This window comes from Rhinolophus sinicus, chromosome 2, assembly GCF_057876585.1.
Source record: "Rhinolophus sinicus isolate RSI-liver-muscle chromosome 2, RSI-T2T, whole genome shotgun sequence".
NCBI lineage: Eukaryota > Metazoa > Chordata > Mammalia > Chiroptera > Rhinolophidae > Rhinolophus > Rhinolophus sinicus.
Window position 1 is genome coordinate 124,586,786 of NC_142502.1, and position 26,092 is coordinate 124,612,877.

Here is a 26,092-nt window from a genome sequence, read left to right on the forward strand (position 1 = left end):
CACTTGTTGAACAAGTATTTATTGAAGCATTACAATGAGAAAAGTACTAGAGGAGATGAAAAATCTTTTAAAAAATACATTAGACAGTAGATTGTGCCCTTAATTTGGAGTCTATCATTACATAGTAGTAATATTTTTCAATACCTTTGTCAATTTTTAAATAAATATTTATGTTTTTAGTAAATACTTACTAGTTCTACATGTATATGGCTTAAGAATGCAGTAGTGGTAGTACAGTTTGTCATAGTATTAAATACCAGTCTCTTGTCTTCATTATTCCTACCCCTCACCCCCTGTTTTTTTCTTTTCCCTTCCTCATTTCCTCCCCTCCAAGACCTTTTGGCTCTTTCAGTTCTAGCTGGCTGGCCACCAGGTAAAGTAACTCCCTGTGACGCTATTCAGTTGATATTATTCTTTGATCTTTTCTTTTTTAAAAAACGATTTATTAAAATAAAGCTAACATACAATGTTATATTAGTTTCAGGGGTACATCATAGTTACTCGACACTTATATACCTAAAGAAGTGATCACCATGATAAGTCTAGTAACTATGTGATACCGTACAATGTTATTACAATATTATTGACTATATTCCCTGTGCTGTACATCATATCCCATGATTTATTTTATAACTGGAAATTTGAACCACTTATTCTTTTCACCTCCCCCCCTTTTTAATATTATTTGATCTTTTCAAAGAACCAACTTTCGGTTTTATTGACTTTATAATTTTTCTGTTTTCTGTTTCATTAATTTTCACTCTTTATTATTTCCTTCCTTCTGCTTACTTTTAGTTTGACTTGCTCTTCTTTTTCTAGATTTTTAACATGAATGCTTAGATTATTGGCTGGAGGGGTGTTTTTTTTTTCCTAATCTAGGCAATTTAAAGCTATAAATTTCCCTCTAAGCACCACTTTAGCTGAATCCCAAACATTTTGATATGTCAAGTTTTTATTTTCACTCAGGTCAAAATACTTTCTGACTTGTGATTATTTCTTTTACCCATAGTTTATTTAGAAATGTGTTTTTTAATTTTTACCTACTTCTAGATTTACCCCAATTTCCTTCTGTTGTTTGATTTTTAATTCAACTCCATTATAGTCAGAGAACAGACTTTGTGTGATTTCAGACCCTTTCAATTGATCCGTACAGTAGTGCTCCCTTAGCTGCGGGAGATACGTTCCAAGACCCCCCGGGAATGAAACTCCAGATAGCAGTGAACCCTACATATACTATGTTTTTCCTATATATACATACCTTTTCACTTAAAGGAAGCACTTTATGGCTTCTCTTTGGAACATCTGAATAGCCAGCATTACTACTCTTATGCGTTGGGGCCATTATTAGGTAAAATAAGGGTTGCTTGAACACAAACACTAATACTGTGATAGTCAATCTGATAACGAAGACAGCTAAGTAACTAATGGGTAGGTAGCATATACAGTGTGGATACGTGGGACAAAGGGATGATTCATATCCCAGGTACGATGGAGGGGGACGGCGGGAGATTTCATACACTACTCAGAATGGCATGTAGTTTAAAACTTATGAATTGTTTATTTCTGGAATTTTCCATTTAATATTTTCAGACTGCAGTTGACTATGGGTAAGTGAAACCATGGATAAGCGGTTGGGGGGGGAGGATGTGCAGGTTGCGGGGGACGCTACTGTACTTGTTTATTGACTAGTATATGGAACTTATCCAGGACAAAGTTCTGTGTGTGCTTAAAAAGAATGGATTCTGCTGTTGTTGAGAGGAGTGTTGTATAGATGTCTGTTAGGTTAAGTTGGTTGCTAGTGTTGTTCAAGGTTCTATAGACTTGAACAACACTAACCAGACAACTAACTTGTCTGGTTAGTTGTTTCTATTCTTGATTTTTAATTAAAGATTACTGTATTGGTACATCAGTAGTATTAAGGCCCCTAAGTTTTCAGCAGTTAGATTTTAAGATGTTTATTTATGTGTTGGTTATAAATCATACAAATGCCAATTGGGATGAAAGAGAGAGAGAGAGAGAGAGAGAGAGAGAGAGAGTTTGTGAGTGAAAGAGAGCTATCCCATAAAATTTGCTTGTAATTCAATAGATATTTACTGAAACAGTGGTAAGCACTAGGCATATCATTGAATAAAACAAAGCCTCTAGAGGACAGATAAAAAAACTAATACATAGTATGTTAGACGGTAGTGAGTACTGTAGAGAATAAATCAGAGTAGATAGGAAAGAGAGTACAGGGTTGCCAGGGGACGGTTTATTAAGAGGTCACACAAAGACCTGAAGGATGCAAGAGTTGAACAATCTAAGCAGAGGAATAACATGTGCAAAGGCCCTGAGGCTAGTGTTGCTTGGCACATTTGTGAAACAGCAAGGAGAGGCCAGTGTGGCTGGAGCAGAAAAGGTGAGAGGGTCAGTAGTAGGAGACAGAGAAGGAATGGGGCGGGCCAGATCACATAGGACACTACAGGCCATTGTAAGAACTTTGCTTTGACTCTAAATCGGGACTCGCAGAGTTTTTTGTATAGGGCCACATGACAAATATTTTAGGCTTTGAAAGCTGTGCAATCTCTGTTGCAACTATTTATCTCTGTTGTTGTAGCCCCCAAACAACCATAGACACTGTGTAAATGAATGAGTGGGGTTGTGTCCAAATAAAGTTTTACTTTACGAAAACAGGCAGCGGTTCCACTTTGCCAACTGCTGCTCTAATTAAGATGTAACACTATTTGCGGGTTTTGAATAGAGAAGACACTTGACTTAGCTTTTTTTCTTTAAGACACTTTAAATCATTATTTTGAAATCATTTTAGATTTACAGAAAAGTTGCAAAAATAATACAGAATATTCCCTTCATTCAGCTTGCTCTAATATTAACTTATGTGACCATAATAAAATGCTCAAAACCAGGAACTTAACATTGGTATAATATTATTAGCTTAACTATGGACTTTATTCAAATTCCCTGTTTTTCCAACTCAGGTCACTTTTCTGTTTCAGCATCCAGTTCAAAATACCACATTGTATTTAGTTATTCTGACTTCTTTTCTTCCAATCCATGACAGTTTTTCAGTTTTTTCTTGTCTTTCATGAACTTGGACACTTTTAATGAATACTAGTAAGTTATTTTGTAGACTGTCTCAATTGGATCTGCCTGATATTTTCTCATGATGAGATTGCAGTTATGCATTTTTTGGCAAAAATAACATGACTTACCTTTTAAAAGGATCATGCTGGTTGCTTTGGAAAGTGCAGAAGCAAGGAGATTACTTAGAAAACTATTGTAATAATCCAACAGGCTTGAACTAGGTTGATCATGGAGGAGGTGAGAAGTAGTCAAATTATGAACATATTTTGAACTGAATGGGTTCTGATGAAAAACATTTGAGCAATATTGCTATAGCATCAATACGTTACTTAGGAAAAGGAAAGGAAGAAAGTCTCTGGTGGATATATTGGAAATGAAGAAGTCTTTTTTGTTTTTTTCCCTTCATCTGTCCTTTTAACTTCTTTCTTACTCTTGTCTTTCAACAGCTTGACCATTTTAGAAACTAGCAAAGCTAATTGTGGTATTTGTTAGCCTTTTTCGTACATTTGCATTAAATTAAAGTATCATAAAACCAAGTATTAAGTAGGTAAGAGCAGCTTTTCCTTGGACCCTAGGGAAATAAACTTTGTTATGAGCCAACCCCATTCTTGCACATGCCTGTCCTTTTGGTTCTTTTGATTTGTCACCTGTGCACATTATCTTTCTGGAATTCTCATTGGTTCCTTATTCTGTAAAGTGACACTTGCTCCCACCATGATGGAGGTAATGAGGACTAGATTTACCTTCCTGCTATAAGCAAGTAGAAAGCTGGGCAAAATAATAGTTCAGTTGTTCTCAGACATTGCCAGCAGACTGTGCCGGATGTGATTCCCTGAGAGAGAGATGAACGCAATGGGCAGCTCGATTGCCCCAACTTTCTGCCCACTGTAATTCCAGATTACAGTGCAGGAAGGGCATTCCCAAAGAGAGCATCTGGAAATTGCAGAACAGAATTCCAGAAAGGAGCGTGCTACACAGAAAATGATGGTGGTGCCTTTGAACCTTTGTTGTTTAGGGCCACATATACACAGGATGAAATTCCACAAGTCTGGGAAAAGAATGTTCAGGGGCTATAAGCTGAACAGTTGCCATTGCTCATAGAGGATGGGGTTGAGCAGCCAGAATGGCGCATCCTTGGTAATTACCTAGGGTGTTCAGTGGGTCTCCAGAGGGGTCAGCACCTTCGTATTAGAGCTCAACTATCCTTGAAGTGGTTATTCTAGACCCAGCAGAGCAAAGCTGAAAAAGAGGCCTGGAAGGGATCGACTGATCCACAGATAACTGCCTACTGGAGTAAGGCTCAGCACTTTTTAAAAGAAGACAACAAAATCAAGACACTCAACAATGTAGGATTTATAATGTTCAGTATCATATAAACATTTGTTAGCATGCCAAGGAGCAAAAATAATGTAACCTATAACTAGAAGAAAATTTAGCCAATAGAAACAAATCTGTAAGTGACAGAGGTGATAGAACTGGCAGATAAGGACAATAAAACAACCGTTATAATCATTTTCAAGGACTTAAACAATATAATGAGGAATATAATGGAAGACATGTAAAAGAATCAACTGGAACATAAAGCAATGAAAATTAAAAATTCACGGCAAGGTCTTAACAGATGGGACATAGCAGAAAAGGTCAGTGAACTTAACGAATAACAATAGAATCTATCCAAAATTAAATACATAGAGCAAAAGACTTAAAAAATAAAGAAAAGTGCCTTAGTGGCCTATGGGATAATGTTAACTGGTCTACCATGTACGAATTGGACTTCCAAAAGGTAAGGAGAATAATGGCTGATACTTTTCCATATTTGAAGAAAAGTATGAACCCGTAGACTCAAGAAGCCCAACAAATCCTAGGAAGAATAGTCACAAAGGAAGCCACTCTAGAGCTGGCCCAGTGGCTCAGGCGGTTGGAGCTCCATGCTCCTAACGCTGAAGGCTGCCGGTTAGATTCCCACATGGGCCGGGGGGCTCTTAACCACAAGGTTGCCAGTTCGACTCCCGCAAGGGATGGTGGGCTGTGCCTCCTGCAACTAACAACAGCAACTGGACCTGGAGCTGAGCTGCGCCCTCCACAGCTAAGATTGAAAGGACAACTTGACTTGGAAAAAGACCTGGAAGTACACACTGTTCCCCAATAATGTCCTGTTTCCCTTCCCCAATAAAAATCTTTAAAAAAAAAAAAAGGAAGCCGCTCTAAAGTATGTCATAATCAAATTGCTGCAAACCAGAGATAATGAGATCTTAAAAGAAGCCAAAGAAAAGACACCTTATGTACAGAAAGACACCTTATGTACAGAAAAAGAAAGATAAGAATACTGTAGATTCTTGTGAGAAATTACGCAAGCCAGAGAAACTAGAACAACATCTTTAACGTGCTGGGGGAGTAAACCTTTTGTTTTTATCCAGTGGGCTTCTGAGTCCTAAGCAAGTCTTTAAGATTCCAAGTGTCATTTCTTTCAGTACTTCATAGAACAGGTAGAAAGAAAATGAGTAAGGATCGAGAGAAGACTTGAACGCTGTCCACCTAATGATATAAAGTCATGACAAGTTATTTAGGAGGTAACCATAAAAGGTGGTGGTTATCATCTTATTTTTATGGCCTCTTTCCAGAGATCACCTTATGACTTGTTTGGCTGTTTCAACCTTTCTGTCTCACCAGGACTCGTACAGTACAGCAGTGCCATCTAAGCTTTCTTGCTCAGCGTCCCATTGATCATGTGTTCCCAATTTGTACATATGTAATATATTTACAAATTAATAGCATTTTATACCCTTAAAGTACATCAAAAATGGGAATTTTTATGGTATGATGTATTCTAGTGCATTATCTTGCATGTGCCCTGCCTCTGGTCAGAGGCAAAGCCTTAATTAACACACTAGTTAACCTTAGTATTCATTTTAGTGTTTTCTGTTTCTTTTTGTAGATTTGAATAGAAGTATGTATCAGATTTAGGATTAAATGTCAAATCTTCAGAAAGACTTTCTTTGACTATCCTGTTTAAATAGGTCATCTCTGTTTTTCTCTTTTATGGCATACTATTTTTATAGCACTTAATAAACATTCATACACACACACACACACACATACATACGGTACCAAAAAAATGTATACACATTTTAAGAAAGGAAAGAATTGTATTAAAATTGTAATAATATATACTGATAACAGATGAATACAATCCATGCGTATACATTTTTTTGGCACCCCCAGTATATATTTATTTATTATTTTTTTATGGACTGCATCTTCCACTAGTTTTAAATTCCGCAAAGGAGAGATCTTGTCTATTTTATTTACTAATCTATACTCAGGACTTGACAATATGGATATGATATGTATATACGGGGGTACCAAAAAAGTGTACACATTTTAAGAGATGTTATCTATTACTTTTCAAAGTTGAATTTTGGTTACGATGTGTAGTATGACGTTCGTTCAAAAGATGGTATTAATCAAATGAATGCTAGCATCATTCATTACAATTTTAATACAATTTTTTCCTTTCTTAAAATGTATACATTTTTTTGGCACCCCTGGTATGTTTGTGTATATATTCCCCAGCTTATTATGGTATAGGCACCGAGTAAGTATTTGTGGAATGAAATGACAAGAAGGAAGACAGTAAATTTACATATAGAGGACCTTTTTTAAAACCAATTTTTACTTTCCTTCAAGGTATTTAAAATTTAGTTCTTTTAATTCTGTATGTTCCTTTGATCTGGTGCTTGAAATTTCTTTCTCCTTTTCCTCTGGGTAACTGTTTTATAGCAGCTTCAGGTCTCTAATATTTACAACATTTATTTTTCTGTCATAGGAGCTTGCCTCTAGCTTTCTGTTTTATTCTTTGGACCATTAGAAATAAATTTCAATAATTTATTTTTAAAAGTATCTTTTAACTCAGATTTCTATTTCATACATCTTCCCTTTGCAGTGTTACAGAACACAACCACTATAGCACATTCAGAAACTATGTCATTTCATATATTGATTGATTTTAATTGAAAGTTTCTCTGAAAGCAATTGACTTTGCTGCAGTTTTCTGAATACCATGATGTTTCACAAAGATATATTTCTTTTCAAATGGGACTTCATAATTATTGAATTAAAATAACAAAGATTGGAATTTACTTATACCTATCATTTAATTTGTACACTACTGGTAAAATTGATTCTTAAGCCAAGTATATATATTGGTGAATTGTTATGTGTATGAGTATATATTGGTGAATTGTCAATATTAGTGGCTTATTTAAACCTATTTTTAATCTTCTTACGCTGTTCTTTATACAAGGTGTGATCAAACAATACGGTGAATGTTTAAATTTGAAAAATTTATTACAGTATAATACACATTACCATTTATCCCCCACAAAATACTTCCTCTCGCTTCGAACACACTTACCCCATTGTTCTTGCCACTTTTCTGAAGCAGTTCTGGAAGTCCTCTTTCGTGAGTGTCTTTAGTTGCTCTGTCATGGCTGCCTCAGTGTCCTGAATTGATTCAAAACGTTTACCTTTCATGGTCATTTTGACTTTGGGAAAGAGACAGAAGTCATACGGTGCCAGATCCAGTGAATAAGGTGGATGAGGATGCACCTTAATGGTTTTGTTTGACGTAAATTGCCAGAAGTTCCAGAAGCGATGTGTAACACCTTGTTGTGATCAAAACATACAATAAATACATCTGCCAAGTGCCATCCAATGGAAAAGCAGGGATCTTCAATATGGGAAGCGGTATGTCGAACCTTAGTCACAGTGTCTGACAAGTTTCAACTTATTTGGTGCAGTTAGTCGGGTATGAGCTACATTTGAGAGAATGTGTGTTTTAAAGTGTGCCATGAATCATCTTCCATTATGACAACGCTCTGTGTCCCACATTGCTTCTGGTATATGGCAATTTCTGTCAAATAAAAACATTACAGTGTGTCCTCATCCACCTTATTCACTGGATCTGGCACCGTGCGACTTCTGGCTCTTCCCAAAGGCAAAATGATTCAGGACATTGAGGCGGTCACGACAGCACAACTAAAGACACTCATGAAAGAGGACTTCCAGAACTGCTTCAGAAAAGTGTCAAGAACGATGGAATAAGTGTTCAAAGCGAGAGGGAGTATTTTGAAGGGGATTAATGGCAATGTGTCTTTTACTGTCATTTTTTAAAATTAAACATTTACTGTATTGTTTGATCACCTCTCGTATATCTCTAAGAGAATCTGTGTGACCTTGTAGTTCCACAATTCTACATGCATAATCTGAAATACTTGTATTTTACATTTAACTTTATCCTATGTCTTAGGGTTTTTTTGTGTGTGTGTTTTTTTTGTGTGTTTTTTTTGGTAATTCACATTAGATACAATTCACCTATTTAAAGTCATAGTTGTGTAACTATCATCTCGATTAATTTTAGAACATTTTCAGGACCCAAAAGGAAACTCTGCACCCCTAGCCATCATCCATTAATACTATCCTTCCCTCAACCCTAGGCAACTACTAATCTACTTTCTGTCTGCATAGATTTTTCTATCCTGGACATTTTATATAAGGTGCAGTCATGTAATATGTGGTCCTTTGTGAATGGCTTTTTTCACTTAGCATAATGTTTTCAAGGTTCACCCATGTTGCAGTATGTATCAGTAATACCTCCTAGTTTTAATACAAAAATACTAAACTTTAGTTAACCATGAAGAACACTTGATTCTGCAGGAAAAAAATGCTCTTCTTTTGCTGTGTATGTCCACTTTCCACCTGTCCCAAGCATACTGTTTACATACCCCTTGAATCTACATATCTTGGTTTTAGATTTACAGACACATTTTCAGAATTAGATGATAATACTACCTTTTAAAAAGTCTCTACATGCCTTTTTAAAAATCCCAGGAAAATGTGCTGTCTTAGCTTAAATCAAGCAAGCCCCAAGATGTCAGACTGCCTGTCTTTTTGCCAACATTTAAGAGTGGGGGAGAGGCAAGGCAAGTGGCGACACAGACTAGCCTGGCTGTGTGTTCTGGGCCAGTTACACGTTTAACTTTCTTCAGAAGAGGCCCAGAACAATTCCCTCAGCTAATGCCAGAAAGGATCGATTCTGTTGTATGAAAGTGACACGAATTGCAGTCGTTTAAATGAATCTTTTGTTAGCTATGTCAGTCAGCATGCAAGGTAAGGATTACGTGCAGTATTAGGTGTGGAGCACTTGCGTTTCATAAATTTTATTGCACATTACATAATAATAAATCTACATTCATACAAATTTATTTTTCTTGGAGAGCCTGCTGGGGACGGGGAGCTGGTCTTGTTTATATTTGTATTCCCTTTTCCTTGGATAGGCAGGTTACTGACACTCAGTAAATGCGCATCAAATTGCATTTCAGGTTGTTGCTAAACTTATTAAAGTTTGTATAAACCAGGCTTGATCATGTTCTCTAAAATTAGAGCCTGATGAGTAGTAAGATACTCACTGGTTAAATATGTGGATGATAATTTATTGAGAAAGAGATCCGTACTGTTTGCGTTTGTGTAGGGGAAGTGGGGAGGGTTTTGAGCTGTGTCCCAGGTGTATCTCCATAGCTCTGATGAGTTTGAAAGATGTGGTCTCAATAAGATGTCTCACTCTTAAGTCTTTACATTTAACCATAAAAATAGGCATTACTTTCAATTAACGAAATTAAAGTTAAAATACTCTTGCAGAAAACCTAATAAAACATTTCGTAATTCAAAAGTTTTGTAATTTCCAGGGTTAAGTTTTATCTTTGTTTGTTTTTCCTCAAGTTGTGTTTGGCAGACTTTATAACTAGATCAGACTTGGTGTGTAATTGATTTCTTTAACAATTGAGCATTTTAATATAAGCTGTCACTGCATATAAAATCGATCGTGGTATTGGATCTTCATTTATATGTAATTTAAAAGTACACAGGTCTGATAAGCATTTATTTCTAACTGTGGTTAAAGTGCTCTTGACTTGGGTTCCCATTATCAGCCTGTTAATACAGAATAATATCAAAGCTTTTTATTACGTTTTTATCATTTAATGTCATAGTCTATGAGGTATTATTTCTTCCCACCTTGTTTTTAAATAGGATAGGAAACTGAGTCTCAGATAAGTGACTTACTTTATATAGGCTGGTAGCTACAGAGGCAAGTCGTTAACCCAGTTTTATGATTGCGAGTGGAAATATCTTTCCCTATAGCATCTGCAACTGTTATTTATTCGTTACTTACAGTTTGGATGTTTTTAGAAGTAGAAATAGTTTTTGTGCTCATTTTTTTGTATTGAATTAAACATAGACAATTGAAAATAATAAATGCTTAGTTATCTGCTTACTGTGTTAATAAGTACTCAGTGATATGTAGTGGTGCAATAAACTAGAATACAGAAATGCAAATCCCATAAGTTGTCTGAAAATTTAACGTAATGTTTTCAATGAATGTTTCAATCGTTTATTTAATTTTGAGTTCAGTATTAAAAGTTAAATAAAAACAATGAACGTAGGTATAATTTTTTTTCTTTCCCAGACAGATATTGATTATGTACATGGTGTTATAGCCAACCTGGAAAAAGAGTAAGTTCTTCTTAATTATGGAAGTGAAAATAATATTTTATAGTTCATTTCTCTGTGGAGTTCAGTGTTCATTGGACACCTGTAATAGGTGGTTTACATTGTCATAAAGTAGGTACATATCTATCCAATTATCTGATGGTTTAAATTGGTGGATTTCATTATAGAAAAGACTTGAATGTTATATGTATACTCGTATAACATTATCAAATAGCAGTCTTTAATCTGGAAAACGGTGAATATAGAGAGAGTCATGAGATTACTTAAATCTTTCATCCTCTCTTTACCAAGTAAAAAATTTTCTGTGTCAGGGCAGATAGCCATGTAGCAGTTTCAAACCTCAGTGCTAAACTGTGTCTAAATCTGTTCTTCCTTCTGCAAGGGAAGAGTAACAATTTACTGTGAGCAGGACACATGGCAGGTAACAGATGAGAAGCTTAGTAAATTCCAGGGATCATTAGTTTTAAAAATATTGCCTTTGTAGTTTTAATAATTATATCATAAAAATTAGTCTTGACATGGGTTTCTTTGTTGAATTATATCTATTTTTGACCCCAAAAGACATATCTTCTACTTAAAAAGACAAAAGAGAAGCAGCAATTATTTGCCAACTCTAGATTTAAAATAATGCAGGTCTATTATATTTGTCTATCAAAATGCTAAAACCGGAGATTTAAAAATATATGTGTTTTTAAATATATATTAAACTGTGCATTGGTTAGATTTTTTCCCTCATGTGCTCCATTTCTTGGCAGCCTTCATATAAGCACAACTTAGTATAGACTCCTTAATGTAGGACCAGGGCAGTAAGCATTGGTACCCCTTCCCGTGGGCCGCATGGGCAGGTCTCTGGGCCTCATGCAGTGAGGATTCTGTTAATTCCCTTCTTCCTCAGTGTGTAGGAAAACCATACCCAGAAAACAGAAGTGCAGTTAAGCACTCAGAACATTTGTGCGAAGGCAGGTAATTGCATGAGCATTTTGTGGAGATTTGCAAAAAAATGAAATAAGGGAGGATGCAAGTGAGAAAGAAATGACATTTGAGTCGGTGAAGACTGATTTGAAAACGTTAGAGCAGAGTTTCTCAGCCTTGGCACTGTTGATGTCTGGGCTGGATGATTCTTTGTTGTGAGACGGTCCCATGCGTTGTAGGATGTTTAGCAGCATCCGTGGTGTCTACCCACTAGATGTCAGTACTGCCCATAGTTATGATAACCAAGTGTCTCCAGACATTGCTCATTGTGCCCTCGGGGGACACAATGGCTCCCAGTTGAGAAACACTAGTTTAGAATGATACAGTGTATAACTCACAACTAAACCTTCCTGAAAATTGAAGGACTTCGTTTTTTGCATAAATATATGTATATACACACACATTGATTAGTTGGTTTTTCTTCAGTTCCTATTTTCTGTGGCATTTTGATTTGATTTGTTAAAATTCTTATACTTTTTAGGAAAGTAATATCAGCAGTTGGCCTAGGATTTCCATGCTACTCTAGGGGTAGTGGCATTTTACACTGTTTTTTAAGCCTTTTTTCTTTTTTTAAACTTGTGCTATTAGAAAAGTCTATTTTCTGGCAAATCAGTGATGAGCTACTTCATTGAATACATTGTGACCATAACAGTTACCTTACTGGTGTGTTTTATGTTAACACAAGTAAGTTGAGCATTAAGATAAGTAAAATCTCACAGGATTTAAATAACTTAGCTGACCTTTCTTATGATAGATTTTCTAAAGAAATCAGTTCTGGTTTGGTGGAAATAATATCGCCTCCTGCAAGCTATTATCCTGACTTGACAAACTTAAAGGAGACATTTGGAGACTCTAAAGAAAGAGTAAGGTGAGCCTGTATTGTTTAAACCCCACCCTTGTGAGTATAATATATGATAAATATAATTCTTGTTTATCAAAGCTTAACACACTTTAGGGTTGAGCCAATTAGTGAGAGCTGATGAATTTGGGGTATTTTATTGGAAATTCTATAGGGTTTCTAATGAGAGGTTGAATTTGGTAAACTCAGCAATTTTTATAACTGCTGTTGCTCTGATGTTATGACTTTCCTTAAGAGTATATTCAATATATCTCAGAAGTTGGTTCAGATAGAAACCCCTTGTCTGTATGTAACATAAATGAGAATTGACTCAATACAAGTGATAAAAACAATAATACGGTTCTGTAAAATTATATTGTCATGCAGTCAATTGGATTTATTTGTCTCTAAATCTCTAAAATTTAAGAACTTAAAAACTTTTATTTTGTTGTTTTTAAAAACAAAGTAACCTAAGAGACATCGGTTTTGGATTTTCCATAACCAGAGAAAAAGGAAAAAATGGTGTTTGGGGAAGAGATTTATTGTATTTCTTGAGTTGTTAATTTGTCCCAAAGACAGATACAACCACATAATTGGTTAATTGTCTCTTAATAAATATATATATTTTTTTTAAATTTAGGGTTGAATTTGGTTAAAACAGTTTTGGGTAATCTCATTAAATTGAGACCGGCCTATGAGATATTCTGGATAAGTTTACTTAGTACGAGTCAAAGCTTTTATTTTATTGTGGTTTTCTTAACTGCCTTTTAGAACCACTTCTCTTGTCCAACATTAGTCACTGTGTTTCTGTAGGCTACCAGAATTCACTGAAAGGACTCAATATTGTAAATTTTAATACGATGTTTTGGGCTATTAAAGCATTCAATACATATTTATTCATCTCTACCTGTATTTAAAGCACTGTCCTAGGCACCAGAGTAGTGATCTCCAAAGTATAATTTTTGAAGCACCAATTCCCAGAGACTGTAAGGTATTACTGAAAAAATGGCCAGTGGTCAAGGAAGTTTGGAAAATACTAGATTAAAAAAATTTTTTTCAACAAATGTATTTACTGCTGGATGTTTCAATGCCTATAATAAATATACTACTGTTACGTATCCAGAAGGGGAATATTTTTGCTTCTGAAACTTACTTGGTATTAGACTCCATTTTTCCTCAGGACATCTTGAGGATTAGTGTTTGAGGAATACATTTTGATAAAGGCTTCATTAGAGAAAAGTGAATTCTCTTTCACTCTCTCCTAAGTTGATATATCATGAATGTGTGTTTATCTGTATATCTATATGTGTATTAGATATATATCGTATATATGTATCATGTATATATATCATGTAAATATTGTGTATATGCAATATATGTACATACTGTAGAATAATGTGTGTTATATATAATATTTTATAAAATATAATACATCCAATTCTATTTTGCTAAATTTGAGTCTGATTCTTACTTATTTTTGAAAACATTTATTTCAGATGGAGAACGAAGCAAAACCTAGATTATTGTTTTCTAATGATGTATGCGCAAGAAAAGGGCATATATTATATTCAAGTAAGTGTGGCTTTTCCTTTCATGTTTTTCGCACTTTTAAAGAATGTGTGAAAATCAAGGGTATATTTTCATTGAAACAGAATGTTTTGAAAGTGTAAACCCTCTAAGATCTGTAAGATCCTAACAATATATCACAGAGCAGAAGGGTCTGTCAGAGTGATTGAGAACGTGGGCTGTGTGTTTCCTTCTCTGGTTTAGCACAAACACTAGCTCTTCACTTGGTGTGACAATGAATAGGTCACTTCTCTCCTTCCTCTTCTCCCATGCCTCCATCCTCTCTCATCCTCCGTCTCTCCACTGTTAAGAAGAACTAAGGTTTAATTATTTGGAAATTTTTAAAGAAGGTTTCCCTTATAATATTTTTTAGTGGTCTTATGGTCGTATAGGTTTGTTTTTTTTGTTTGCTACAGTACATTTACATTTATTAAGTTGGTGCAAAAGTAATTGCGGTTTAAAAGGTTGAAAATAATTGCAAAAACCGCATTTAGTTTTTCACCAACCTAATATATTGAAGATAATAAAACCGGCATTTAGTTCTTATGGTCCAACTTTTAGCAGCATGCCTAAAAGAGTAAGTCTATAATGATATGGGTTGTAAGTTAGCCAGGTAGGCAATATCTTAAATAATCTAGGAAGCTCTTTTCTTTCAAATTGCATTCTCCTTGAGAGTGAGATTTAAGCTTAAATTTCACAAGTAGAATTTCATTTCTTTAACCAAAGGTCTTTATCTATTGTTTGAAATGCCAGTAACCCTGAGGCTAGCACACTAAGCCTATCAGTTATCGTTTTCAGTATAAAAAATTGATTAGATCCTTTCCTGGGAGGATGTTTGGATGACAAGGCGAGAAGAGGCTCTGGGTCCCTGAATCAGAAAGGAAAGAGTAGGCAACTATTGGGGGTGATGGAGGTGAGAAAAGAAGGAAAAAGCCTGGCATCACATGGGAAGGTGGACTTATTGAAGACAGGCTTTGTCTCCCTTGCCATTTTACGTCAGGCCAGCTACATTCAAATGTGCGTGAAGCGTTCCTTGGTTCACAGATGGGAGATGTAAATGGTGATAGGGTCAGAAGTTAACATTGTATATGACAGCATACAGCAGTTGTGCGTATAAAAACACAATGTCCTAGATTTAGAGAGTACATTTCCTTTAAATACCTTAGAGAAGTCTTCTTTTAAGTTCAAAATAATAATAATTTCAAAATGTTTTGTTTTAACATATCCCAAATATAATTGTAGTTGAACTTTGCTGTTTGTTCTAGGGCTAATATATAAATGTTTACATTATGGTCAAGAACTTGATAGAGAGAATTTAAAAGTATAGTTACATCACTTTGAAATTTTGCTTTAAATTTCTCTCTAAGGAGAGAATTCATGGAGCCTAAAAGCTTTTTTTGTGGAATATAGGAAAAGTAAGTATTTAGGAAATTAAGGAAAGGATGGGGTTTAGAAAGAGAATGATAAGGAAAACTTCCCCTAAGCTGGGTCACCATGTAAGATATTATAACCATACCAGCAGCTACGAACTTGTATTTATCACCTGCTTACCATGTGTTAGGCATTTATACTTTACACACGTAAATTTATTTAATACAATCCTGTTTTACAAGAACAGGATCATACCGTTTTATAGCCTATTTAGCTGTCACTTAACATACCGTAGACACCTTTGTATGCCAGTAATCATAGATGGGTGTAATTTTTCATTGCTTCTTGAAGTATCATTCAGATATCGTAATGACTTTATTGTCAGTCGTTTAGATTATTTCCAACTGTTTAACTGTTTCAAAGATGAATCCAATGAACATTCTTAAAATTAGCCTATGTGCCCAAAAATAATGCCTCAGAAAGGAGGGAGTTGGCTTTATATTCAAGTCTTCACATAATCTCATATGATACAAAATTCTCTCAGTGCGTTCATTATGATCTACAAAATACAAAAACACATTAGCCTGAAAAGTCCTATGTTGTGCTAGTTTTGAATGTTTATGAAAGACAGAAACCACCTGGCAAATTTTGGAGAGAATTAGGGTGAGGGGCAAAGAAGCAAATTAATCTAACCCAGATTTCATAATTATTCTAAGGATGTGACTTCAAGATTGCAGATGTTGGGGAATATGCTACCCAAGTCTTTTAGAGAGTGCTTTTCAGAAGGCGATCGAGTCAGGTTCTCTGTGGTCACCACAGATGTGCACCTAAAGGGAAGAGGAAAATGCCACCTGACCTAGTGTTCTGCAGGAATGGCTTGGAATGAAGTGTCCAGGGACAGCACCCCACACAGTTTTGTGACGTGCTCATCACAAATAATTTGGAATTGAAGGCAGTGTCTTCTGGAAAACTGTGCCATGATTCAAGCACTTCATAGGTGGTACTATGTAATTCTTACCATATGACATGAGGCATATTATGTCTGTTTGTCCCACTTTTAGTGATGCTGAAATTCATCGGTGGGTTTGGTGTTTCAGCCTCATCTCTTCCTTTTTAAGCTCCCCACCAGCCATTCCTCCTGTGGTTTTGGCATCGATTAATTATTTCCCCCCAGATCAGTTATTTCTTGAAGAGTTGCCAAATGGTAATTTTCTAATTCTATAATTTCTAATGTTCTTATAAGCTGTGTTCTTCTTATACAGAACTTGCCCTCAACTATTTGGTTACCTTGAAAAGTAGTTCACAAAGGAAAGGCAAAATAAATGCTCAATTCTTCCTCTTTATTAATTTTTAAACTGACCCTAGCAATCTCCAGTTGTGGCCATTTTGAAAGTATCGTATGAACTCATGGATTTAAAAAATGTATCCGATTTGACTCAGTCCGTGTACTGTCACTCATGTTGACGCTCACATTGTCACATCACAAGCCAGGGAAATGTCTCCTGATTGGCTCTTGTGTTCTTTCCACGAAAGTCCATCTTCTCTGATCACTGCTTTGCTGACCGGCACTCCATGTACAGTTCCCACCCCAGATCTGGAACTGGCCGTTTTTCTAAGGAGCGCTGTTCCTGTGGGAGGCGTGTGGTGTTTGGGGTCACAGTCGGGGTGCTTGCGGTGTCCCTGCCTCGCGGCCTTTCAGCAAGCAAAAGAGATCCCATTTATATTGATATTACCATTTCAAAAGTAAGGTTCTAGGGTTTTTACTTACCGTTTTGAATTTATATATATATTTCTTTTCTCTTACATTTGAAGCCTTGGTTTTGAATAACGTTATCCTAATAACATAATTTTTAAATAGTTTCAAAATAACAATACCAGTATCACTACTGACAGACTGCTGAATGCAGTTTAAATTTTCTTTGTCTTTTTTTTCCCCATTAGACTATCCTGATATGGATATACAGTCAAAATTCTGTTTGAAAGTCCGTTGAAATAATTCTTTATACTGTGTCACCATGCTGCCATCTTGATATAAAACTAGGTTCATTTGTTTCAGTTTGTATTCAGTTTTTATGATTTCTTTCTTTTTAGTTATGAAAAACATAACAGTCCAAAATCAGAACTTATACAAAACAAGATACATTCACAGAAGTCTCACTTTTATTCCTTTCCCCTTCACTCTGTTTCTTCCCGCCCCCATGGGTAGCCACTATTGTTTTGGTTTTCTCTTTATACTTTTAAAAAAATTAAGTAAAAATGTATATATAGTATTCCCCGTCTTTCTGATACTACATTTACATACTGTAAAAACAGTATTTTGCATGTTTTGTAGCTTCCCTCTGAAAACTAGCGATCACTAATGAGATACATTAGATTTCTCTGAGTGGCTCTTGCCGTGATAAAACACTGATGTCAGAGAAGCATGTATGTTGACTAAAAATCCTGTGCATGACGGTTCATAGCACCTTTATTCCTAATAGCCCAACCAGGTAACTGGTTAAACAAACCGTGGTCCATCCATACCTTGGAATCCTCTGGAATGAAAAAAGATGAGCTACTGATGCACAGAACATCCTGGATCTCGGGAATTACGCTGAAATGCGTAATTTGCATACATTCCTGAAATGATAGGATTACAGAGCTGGAGAATAGACTCTCAGTTCCCAGAGGCTCAGAGTGGTGGGAGAAGGGGGGTGGGGTTGTGAATATGAGGGTAGCGTGAGCATCCCTGTGATGGAGCTGTCCCGTGTCCTAATGGCAGTGGTGCTCACACAGATCTACACCTGATAAAGCTGTGTGGAGCTAAACATGCGTACACACACACACACACACAATTCTGAGTGCATGTAAAACTGGTGAACTTTGAATAGGTCGATGAATCGTAGCAAAGTCAGGTTTGTGGTTGTGATACTGTACTGCAGTGATATGGGGGAAATTGGGTCACAGGTATTTGGGGTCTCTGGTATGACAGCTGCATGGGAATGTAAAATTATCTTAAAGAAGTTTCTTTAAAAAGTGAAGCTGTGTGATGACATAGAGTGGAACAAAGCAGTTTTTCTAATTTAATATCAAAAATGTGAATTTAAATATGGTAACCAAAATTACTATACTGAGTTTTAAGTTGGCATTTGACTATTTCATTTACATCTCTACATATTTAGATTTGCCCCAATTTGTTTTTGAATTTACTTATTGGAAAATTTTGAAATTATCTGATACTGTCTTTCCTTTGGGCTCATGCAGTAAATGTTTAGGTTTGAGTGAAGGTATCTGTGCTTTCAGAAAGCAAGGGTAGGTGCCCACATAGCTCTCTGTTTTGTCCGGGTTTCCCTCCAGCTTCACTAAAGGCCCTGAGGGTGTAAAACACATCTTGTCTGTTCACTGATGTATTCCCGGGGTTTAGTACAGTATCTGGAACATAATAAAAACTCAGTAAGTATTTGGTGAGTCAGTATCATATTTTTCCAAATACTGTTCCTATTTCTTCACAGGTAGGAAGACTAAAGCTTAAAAGACTTAAATGCATGAAAAATCTAAATACTAAAATAATGCAAATTACTTTGCAGGTAACTAGAAATAAGATAAAATTAAGAAAAGAAAGAAATTATAAAATTAAGAATAAATTTTCTTAGGATATTAAAATCATCTTGTGACTTAAAATTTTATGGAAGGAGATTCTGGGGAGGACGTCTTCGCATGCATTCACGATTGCTGATCTCTGTCACGCCCTATTGAGCTGGTGCAAATTCTAAGCATAAGGACACATGGTACTGGAAGAGCATATGGAGTTCACCGGTGCTTGGTGAACTGCTATGGTGACTTTAAGTATTCTGAAGATATCTTTTAAAGTACAAATCAAAGGAACTTTTAAGAATCTAGCCTACAGAAATGAAAAACGCTAGTATATAAGAATATCAGTGCAGCATTGTTTGCACTGAGCAATAAATGAGAAAAACCTGGATATCTGCCTGTGAGCAGGGCAGGGTTGAAAGGATTGTTGTATACTGGTAGCATGGGATATTGTGCACCTGTTAAAAAGAATGGTTTAAATATGTATTTATTAACTTGGAAAGATAAGCATGATACATTAAGAGGAAAAAACCAGTTTTGTAATATCCCCCTTTTTAATAAAAATGTAGAGGTGGATGGGAACCTTAAGTATGGATGGGTCTGTATGTTCACATGGAAGGTGTCAAATGGATGCACACCCAACTTTTAACATTGGTCACTTCAACTAGCATGGTGGTGGAGGGCAGAGGAGGAAAGCTACTAGCTTTTTCTTTGACTTTCTCTTTGACTTGATATGTGTATTATGTTAAAAGCAAAAAAAAAAAATAAAAATTAAAAGGCCTATAACACTTCTTTTCCGTTGAAAAGAAAAAGGATAGTGTAAATCATGTTGGGTACTACAAAAGACCACAAAGGAGTAACTCATGTAGTAGTAGTGTTATCTCCCCACAGTCAGGGGTGGTTTAGTTGACTTGCTATGTGGATCTTCTGTTTTATTTTCCTCATTTTCTTTTAATAAAACTAAATTTAGTTTTGTATTTTTATCATTTTTGACCATTGTTTTCTTGATTTTCATTATAAAAGTATGCTTGAATATTTCCATAATAAAGATCCTTCTGTCTAAATCTTTCCTTCTCTTTCTGGTTTATTATTAATATGATTGTTCAACTTTCTTTAGCTTGAAGATGATATTATTGTCAAACAGAATTACTTTAACACTATAAAAAATTTTGCCCTTCAACTTTCTTCTGAGGAATGGATGATTCTCGAGTTCTCCCAGCTGGGCTTTATTGGTAAGAAAAGTGTGAGGTTATCTACTTTTCAGAAATAACTGACTCTTGGGATCTTAGACTACTTGTTTTATTTGGGGGTTTTTGTTTATTATCTTAAAGTTGTCTTTATTCTGTGAAAGTGAATTGCTTTTGAGGAAATTTAGCTTAGGTAAACTTCCAGGTATGAAATGATGAAAGTGAACCCAAAATAGTATTTGGAGGCTTCTAAGATTGTAGTGTTTACTCTGCAGAGTTCTACAAGGCAACCCCACTGGCGGCTTATATCCATCCATAAAGCCAAACCTGGTCCTGGAGAGCATGTCCGAGTTCTCCTTTGACACCTCCAGTTTCTTTTTCATAGCCCAGTGCTTTCGCAAGATAGGGGTTCTTTTAAAAAGAATGGTGCAGTAACAGTTTTCTAATATGAATTCCCTGGTATTTGATATAGTGCATGAAGTCTCTGTTCGTTAATTTGTATTCATTTGTTACTTTTATTGACTCATTGAGTCAATAAAAAGTGCTCATTTTTAATGTTTCTTTTTTCACTAATGAGTCAAGGGCTCATTTTTAATATGTTTTTTTGTTCACTAAAATTCCTAAATTATCCAACTGAAGAGAAGATATTTAAAGCTGAAGATTTGAAGGAAATTTACAGGTTTTAAAAAGCACCCAGAGGATAACATTTTACTTCCTGTAGTACTTTAAAACTTGACGTGTTAGACGCTGGGCCTTTGATCTTATTGTTCATTTATCTTTAAGAGTCAAAAAACATCTTGTGAAGGTTTAAGTGAAGACAGAAATAGGAGTCCTTGTTTTTTTGCATTTATTAGTTAAAAATTTTTTTAGTGAAACCTTTTCAGTTCCTTTTTTTTCTTTTTTAATGGGAAAAATCTTAATAAGAGATGAAGGAAAAATCTCTGACTTGTTTCTTGAATCCTTTGAGCCAATAGTTGTATGATAGATTTTGTAATGAAGTCCGGAGTTCAGTGTACCTGTTTATACCCAGATGACAGCTCAATCATTAGCTAAAGCAGGTTTGTTTTTGATAAGACCAGTGGGAACATTATTCATAATGATTTATAGTTGAAAGCACAAGCTTTAGTGTGTCTGTTACATAGGTTTCACTTAAGCCATATTGATGCTTGGTTTTATTACAGTTATTTACTGTGAATATCTTTTCAGGTAAAATGTTTCAAGCGCCAGACCTAACTCTGATTGTGGAATTCATATTTATGTTCTATAAGGAGAAGCCCATTGATTGGCTCTTGGACCATATTCTCTGGGTGAAAGTCTGCAACCCTGAAAAAGATGCAGTAAGTTAATTTCTTATGAGAGTGAATGCACAGTTAAATAGGTGTTTCTTCTTACTGTTTCAAGTGCTTGCCTTCCTTCTTGAGCTGACAAAAAGTTCCTGTATTAGAGGGACTTTTAAATAGCAGTGAGGAAATCCTATAAATCAGTGAAGCCCACCTTTCTTTAAATTGCTGATAAATGTCTGTAGTGTCTTTGGGCTCTGCTATCTCATTACTGTTGGCTACAGATGTTGATCAGATCTGTCCGGTGTGGGGTATTGTTTCAGTTCTCGTCATATTCTGTCAACTCTCTTTTTTCAAATACTTTGGGGACAGTATCAGGCCCCAACACATTTGGAAATAAGGAATAAAATAGAAGTAATGGTTTATACCAAAACAATTGCAAATCACATAAGTACCTTTCAGTGTATTACTTGGAAGAAACCAGTGTTTATACTAATATGCTGGCCTTTGGGGTCAACAGTGGCAGGTAAGTAAACGAACAATGATTTTTGCTTTGATTTTTCAAATATCAAGTTATTTCCAAAGAAGTCTGAATTCAAAAATTAATTAAACATGGTTTCCTTGTCCAATTTGAGTCAGACCTCTGGGAAAAAACACAAGTTTTTATTTATTTGGTATAAGCATACATGAAATATGAATGTATACATTGTTTAAAATGAATGTGTTTTACTATGTAATAACAAGGAAATATTGTTAAAGCTTGTGTCACTGTAGAATTTACTTAACATTCGTTCTAACAAATAAGCAATTTAATTTGATTTCATGACCTCATAGTCCCTAGAATAGTTTTATCATCCTACTTGCCAATTAGTTTTTAGGACACTATCTTCTGGTGTCTGTAAGCTATCATTGTGTCCTCTTTGGTTTTTTTGGTTGTTTGTTTTTTAACAATTTCTTAAAGGAAATAATGGAATACAGTGAAATAGGATATCTACTTTTCAACAATGATTGAACATGTAAATTGATTTGAACGACTCTTTTTTATGATGTGGGCCCTTACCTGTATTTTCTTTGTTATTTAGAGCAATTTTTATTGTGGGACACAAAAAAGTTAATGTCATCTTTCCACTACTAAAATATATTTGCATTTAATTGGTCCTGTGCAGTTTAATCTAATATATGGTTAGGTTCTAAAAATGAGCCCGTGAGGTGAAAAACTCTGATAGTAAAAATTAAAACCACAAAAACCCTTTAAATCACCCCTAAATTTTAGGACACAACTCTGGATAGTTGTGTGTATTCTTTCACTCTTCTTTAGGCCACGTTTTTCTGTGGCCGGTAAGGCTTCAGTTGTTTCCACTGGGCTGTCAAGGAAGCTGTCACCACATACGTGCTGGCATCTGGAGCCGTCTCACTGACAAGTCTGCGAAAGCCCTCAAAGCGTTCACAGGTTCTTCCACAGGCTCATTAGCTGGCTCCACTGGCCAGGCCTGCAGGTGGGCTCAGTCTCAGGCCCTGTGTATTCTTTTCTTCTCCCCCTCCCTTTGCTTTTCCCCTTTACTCTCCCTCCCTTCCCTCTCCTTCCACTTGAGTAGTTGAATTCGTGCAAATAAAATATACTACTTCAACTCTATGCTAGTGTTAATGCGAATGAAGTAAAACCTTTTGAGACAAATCAGGCCTTTTAACACTCAGTAAATTATCAGAGGTCTTTTAAAGTGGAAATGTCTTCTTCAATATGTTCTTGGCCTAAAATTTAGAATAAAAAGTCATTGAAAATGAGAAGAGTGTATAAAAGCCTGACTACCTAGCCGTGGCTGTCGTGAAGCGCTGAACTACCAGCGCCCATTCAGAACCGGCCCTGCTAGCATCATGGGTTCCACACACTGTGGTCAAGCACGAGGATAGGTTGTAATCTGAAGTCGGGGTCATGAGGCACTTGGACTTGAAACATACGTGTCCCTTACCTGTGCCGAGATGGATTTGTCTGTGGAACTTTTAATATCATTTACTTGTTTGTAGTCAAGTTATTGCCTCACATTTTCAAATAGCTTTCATGCGACGTTCCTTTTATTATTTGCAATTCTTCGTTATATTATCTTTCTCTGTATTTTGTCTGTGTGAATCAAACCTCTAGTTTATAGTTTGTGCATTTTAATATTAAAAGTCAAATCTGTACGGGCAGATCTTGAAAGATGGTTGAAGTCAAATCCTTAACTCCTCCCTTAGATGTGCTTATTTTTAATATCTGAATCAAGTAGGTAGCAATTCTATTTTTTTCCCACTTACAGTTGACATGCAATATTATATTAGTTTCAGGTGTACAACATAGTGATTAGACATTTATATAACTTAGGAGGTGATCACCCAGATAAATCCACTACCCAGTGGCACCATACATACTGTTTCCCCGAAAATAAGACCTACGCCGAAAATAAGCCCCAGTTAAGATCATTAGCCAGACGGACACATTTAGTACGTTATGACAGTGTTCTAGAAGAAGATGACATAACTGTATTTGAATAAATGTAGATTGTTGTACATGAAAAAATAAGACATTCCCTGAAAATATGCCCTACTGCGTCTTTTGGAGTAAAAATTAATATAAGACCCAGTCTTATTTTCGGGGAAATACAGTATAAGACCCGGTCTTATTTTCGGGGAAACACGGTAGTTATTACAATATGCTTGACTGTATTCCCTATGCTGTACTTTACATCCCCGTGGCTACTGTGTTTCCCCGAAAATAAGACCTAGCTGGACCATCAGCTTTAATGCGTCTTTTGGGGCAAAAATTAATATAAGACCTGGTATTATACTATATTATACCTGGTCTTACTATATTATATAAGACCCAGTATTATATTGTATTATATTATATTATGTTATATTATACCCAGTCTTGTATTATATTATATTATACCCAGTCTTATATTAAAATAAGACCGGGTTTTATATTAATTTTTGCTCCAAAAGACGCATTAGAGCTGATGGTCCGGCTAGGTCTTATTTCTGGGGGAACACGGTATTTTGTAACTACCAATTTGTACTTCTTAATCCTTTCCCCTTTTCACCCATGCCCTCAACCTCCCTTCCATTTGACAAGCATTAAAATGTTCTCTGTATTTATGAGTCTGTTTCTGTTTTGTTTATTTTGTTCTTTAGATTCCACATATAAGTGAAAACATATGGCATTTGTCTTTCTCTGTCTCTCTTCCACTCAGCATAATACCCTCTGGGTCAATCCATGTTAATGCAAATGGCAAGATTTTGTTCTTTTTTATGGCTGAGTAATATTCCATTGTCTATATGTACATCATCTTCATCCATTCGTCTCTCAGGCAGACACCCAGGCTGCCTCCACACCTTGGCCGTTGTAAACAATGCTGCAATGAACATATGGATGCACATGTCCCTTCAAAGTAGCATTTTGGGTTTCTTCAGATAAATACCCAGAAGTTGGATCACTGGGTTCTTCTTTGTCTTTTTTTTTATAGGCTTTCTTTTAAAGTCTGTTTTCTCTGGTGTAAGTATCGGAACCCCAGCTGTTTGTTTTATTTCCATTTTCATAAAATACCTTTTTTCCATATTTTTACTTTCAGTCTGTGTGTGTCTTTCCATCTGAAGTGAGTCTCTTGTAGGCAGCATATGTAAGGGTCTTGTTTTCTTACCCATTCAGCCACCCTATGTCTTTTGATTGGAGCATTTAATCCATTTACATTCAAAGTAATTATTGATAGATATGTAGTTATTGCCATTTTATTATTCATATTTTTTATCTGTTTTCTTCTTAAAGAAGTCCCTTTAACATTTCTTGTAATACTGGTTTTATGGTGATAAGCTCCTTTAGCTTTTTCTTGTCTGGTAAGCTCTTTATCTGTCCTTCGATTTTTAAATGATAGCTTCACTGGGTAGAGTAATCTTGTGGGTTCTTGTTTTTCTTCACTGAATATTTTCAAGCCAATCCCCTCTGGCCTGCAAAGTTTCTGTTGAGAAATCAGTTGACAGTCTTATGGGAGATTCCTTGTAGGTAACTAACTTTTTCTTGCTGCTTTTAAGATTCTGTCTTTATTTAACCTTTGGCATTTTAATGATGTGTCTTGGTGTGGGCCTCTTTGGGTTCATCTTGCTTGGGACTCTCTGTGCTTCCTGAGCTTTATGTCTATTTCCTTTGCCTGGTTAGGAAAGTTTTCTGTCATTTCTTCAAATAGATTTTCAATTCTTTGCTCTCTCTCTTGTCCTTCTGGTACCCCTATGATGTGCTTGATGTTGTCCCAGAGGCCCCTTTAACTATCCTCATTTTTTTTTTTTCTTCTTTTTTGTTTCTGCCGTTCTAATTGGGTGTTTTCTGCTTAGATAGCAATTCTATTAATGCCTCAAAGAGGACCCTAAAAAAACATGTGACTTGGAATTATGAGATGAAGTTGATTTTCTTTTCAATGTTCACCTAAAGGAATTCTTATTTTTCAAATGAGGACACAATTTCACTTTATAATATGTAACACTAACATGATTTTTTTCCTAATTATTTAGAAACATTGTGACAGACAGAAAGCAAATCTGCGAATTCGCTTCAGACCTTCCCTCTTCCAACATGTTGGTCTGCATTCTTCGCTAACAGGAAAAATTCAGAAACTCACGGTTAGTGATTTAATTTGGTT

The 26,092-nt window shown here is 35.6% G+C and overlaps 1 protein-coding gene across 3 annotated transcripts in view; it reads left to right on the top strand.

The window, feature by feature from the left end:
* Positions 1–26,092, top strand: part of MGAT4A (alpha-1,3-mannosyl-glycoprotein 4-beta-N-acetylglucosaminyltransferase A) — a 95,813-nt gene that overhangs the window by 51,338 nt on the left and 18,383 nt on the right. For all 3 annotated transcript variants that reach the window (XM_074332346.2, XM_074332347.2, XM_019753866.3), the window contains exons 6-11: positions 10,604–10,650; positions 12,374–12,487; positions 13,954–14,029; positions 20,082–20,196; positions 21,358–21,488; positions 25,965–26,072. In XM_074332346.2, the coding sequence (XP_074188447.1) occupies positions 10,604–10,650; positions 12,374–12,487; positions 13,954–14,029; positions 20,082–20,196; positions 21,358–21,488; positions 25,965–26,072 (591 nt within the window). The remainder of the gene's footprint in view (positions 1–10,603; positions 10,651–12,373; positions 12,488–13,953; positions 14,030–20,081; positions 20,197–21,357; positions 21,489–25,964; positions 26,073–26,092) is intronic.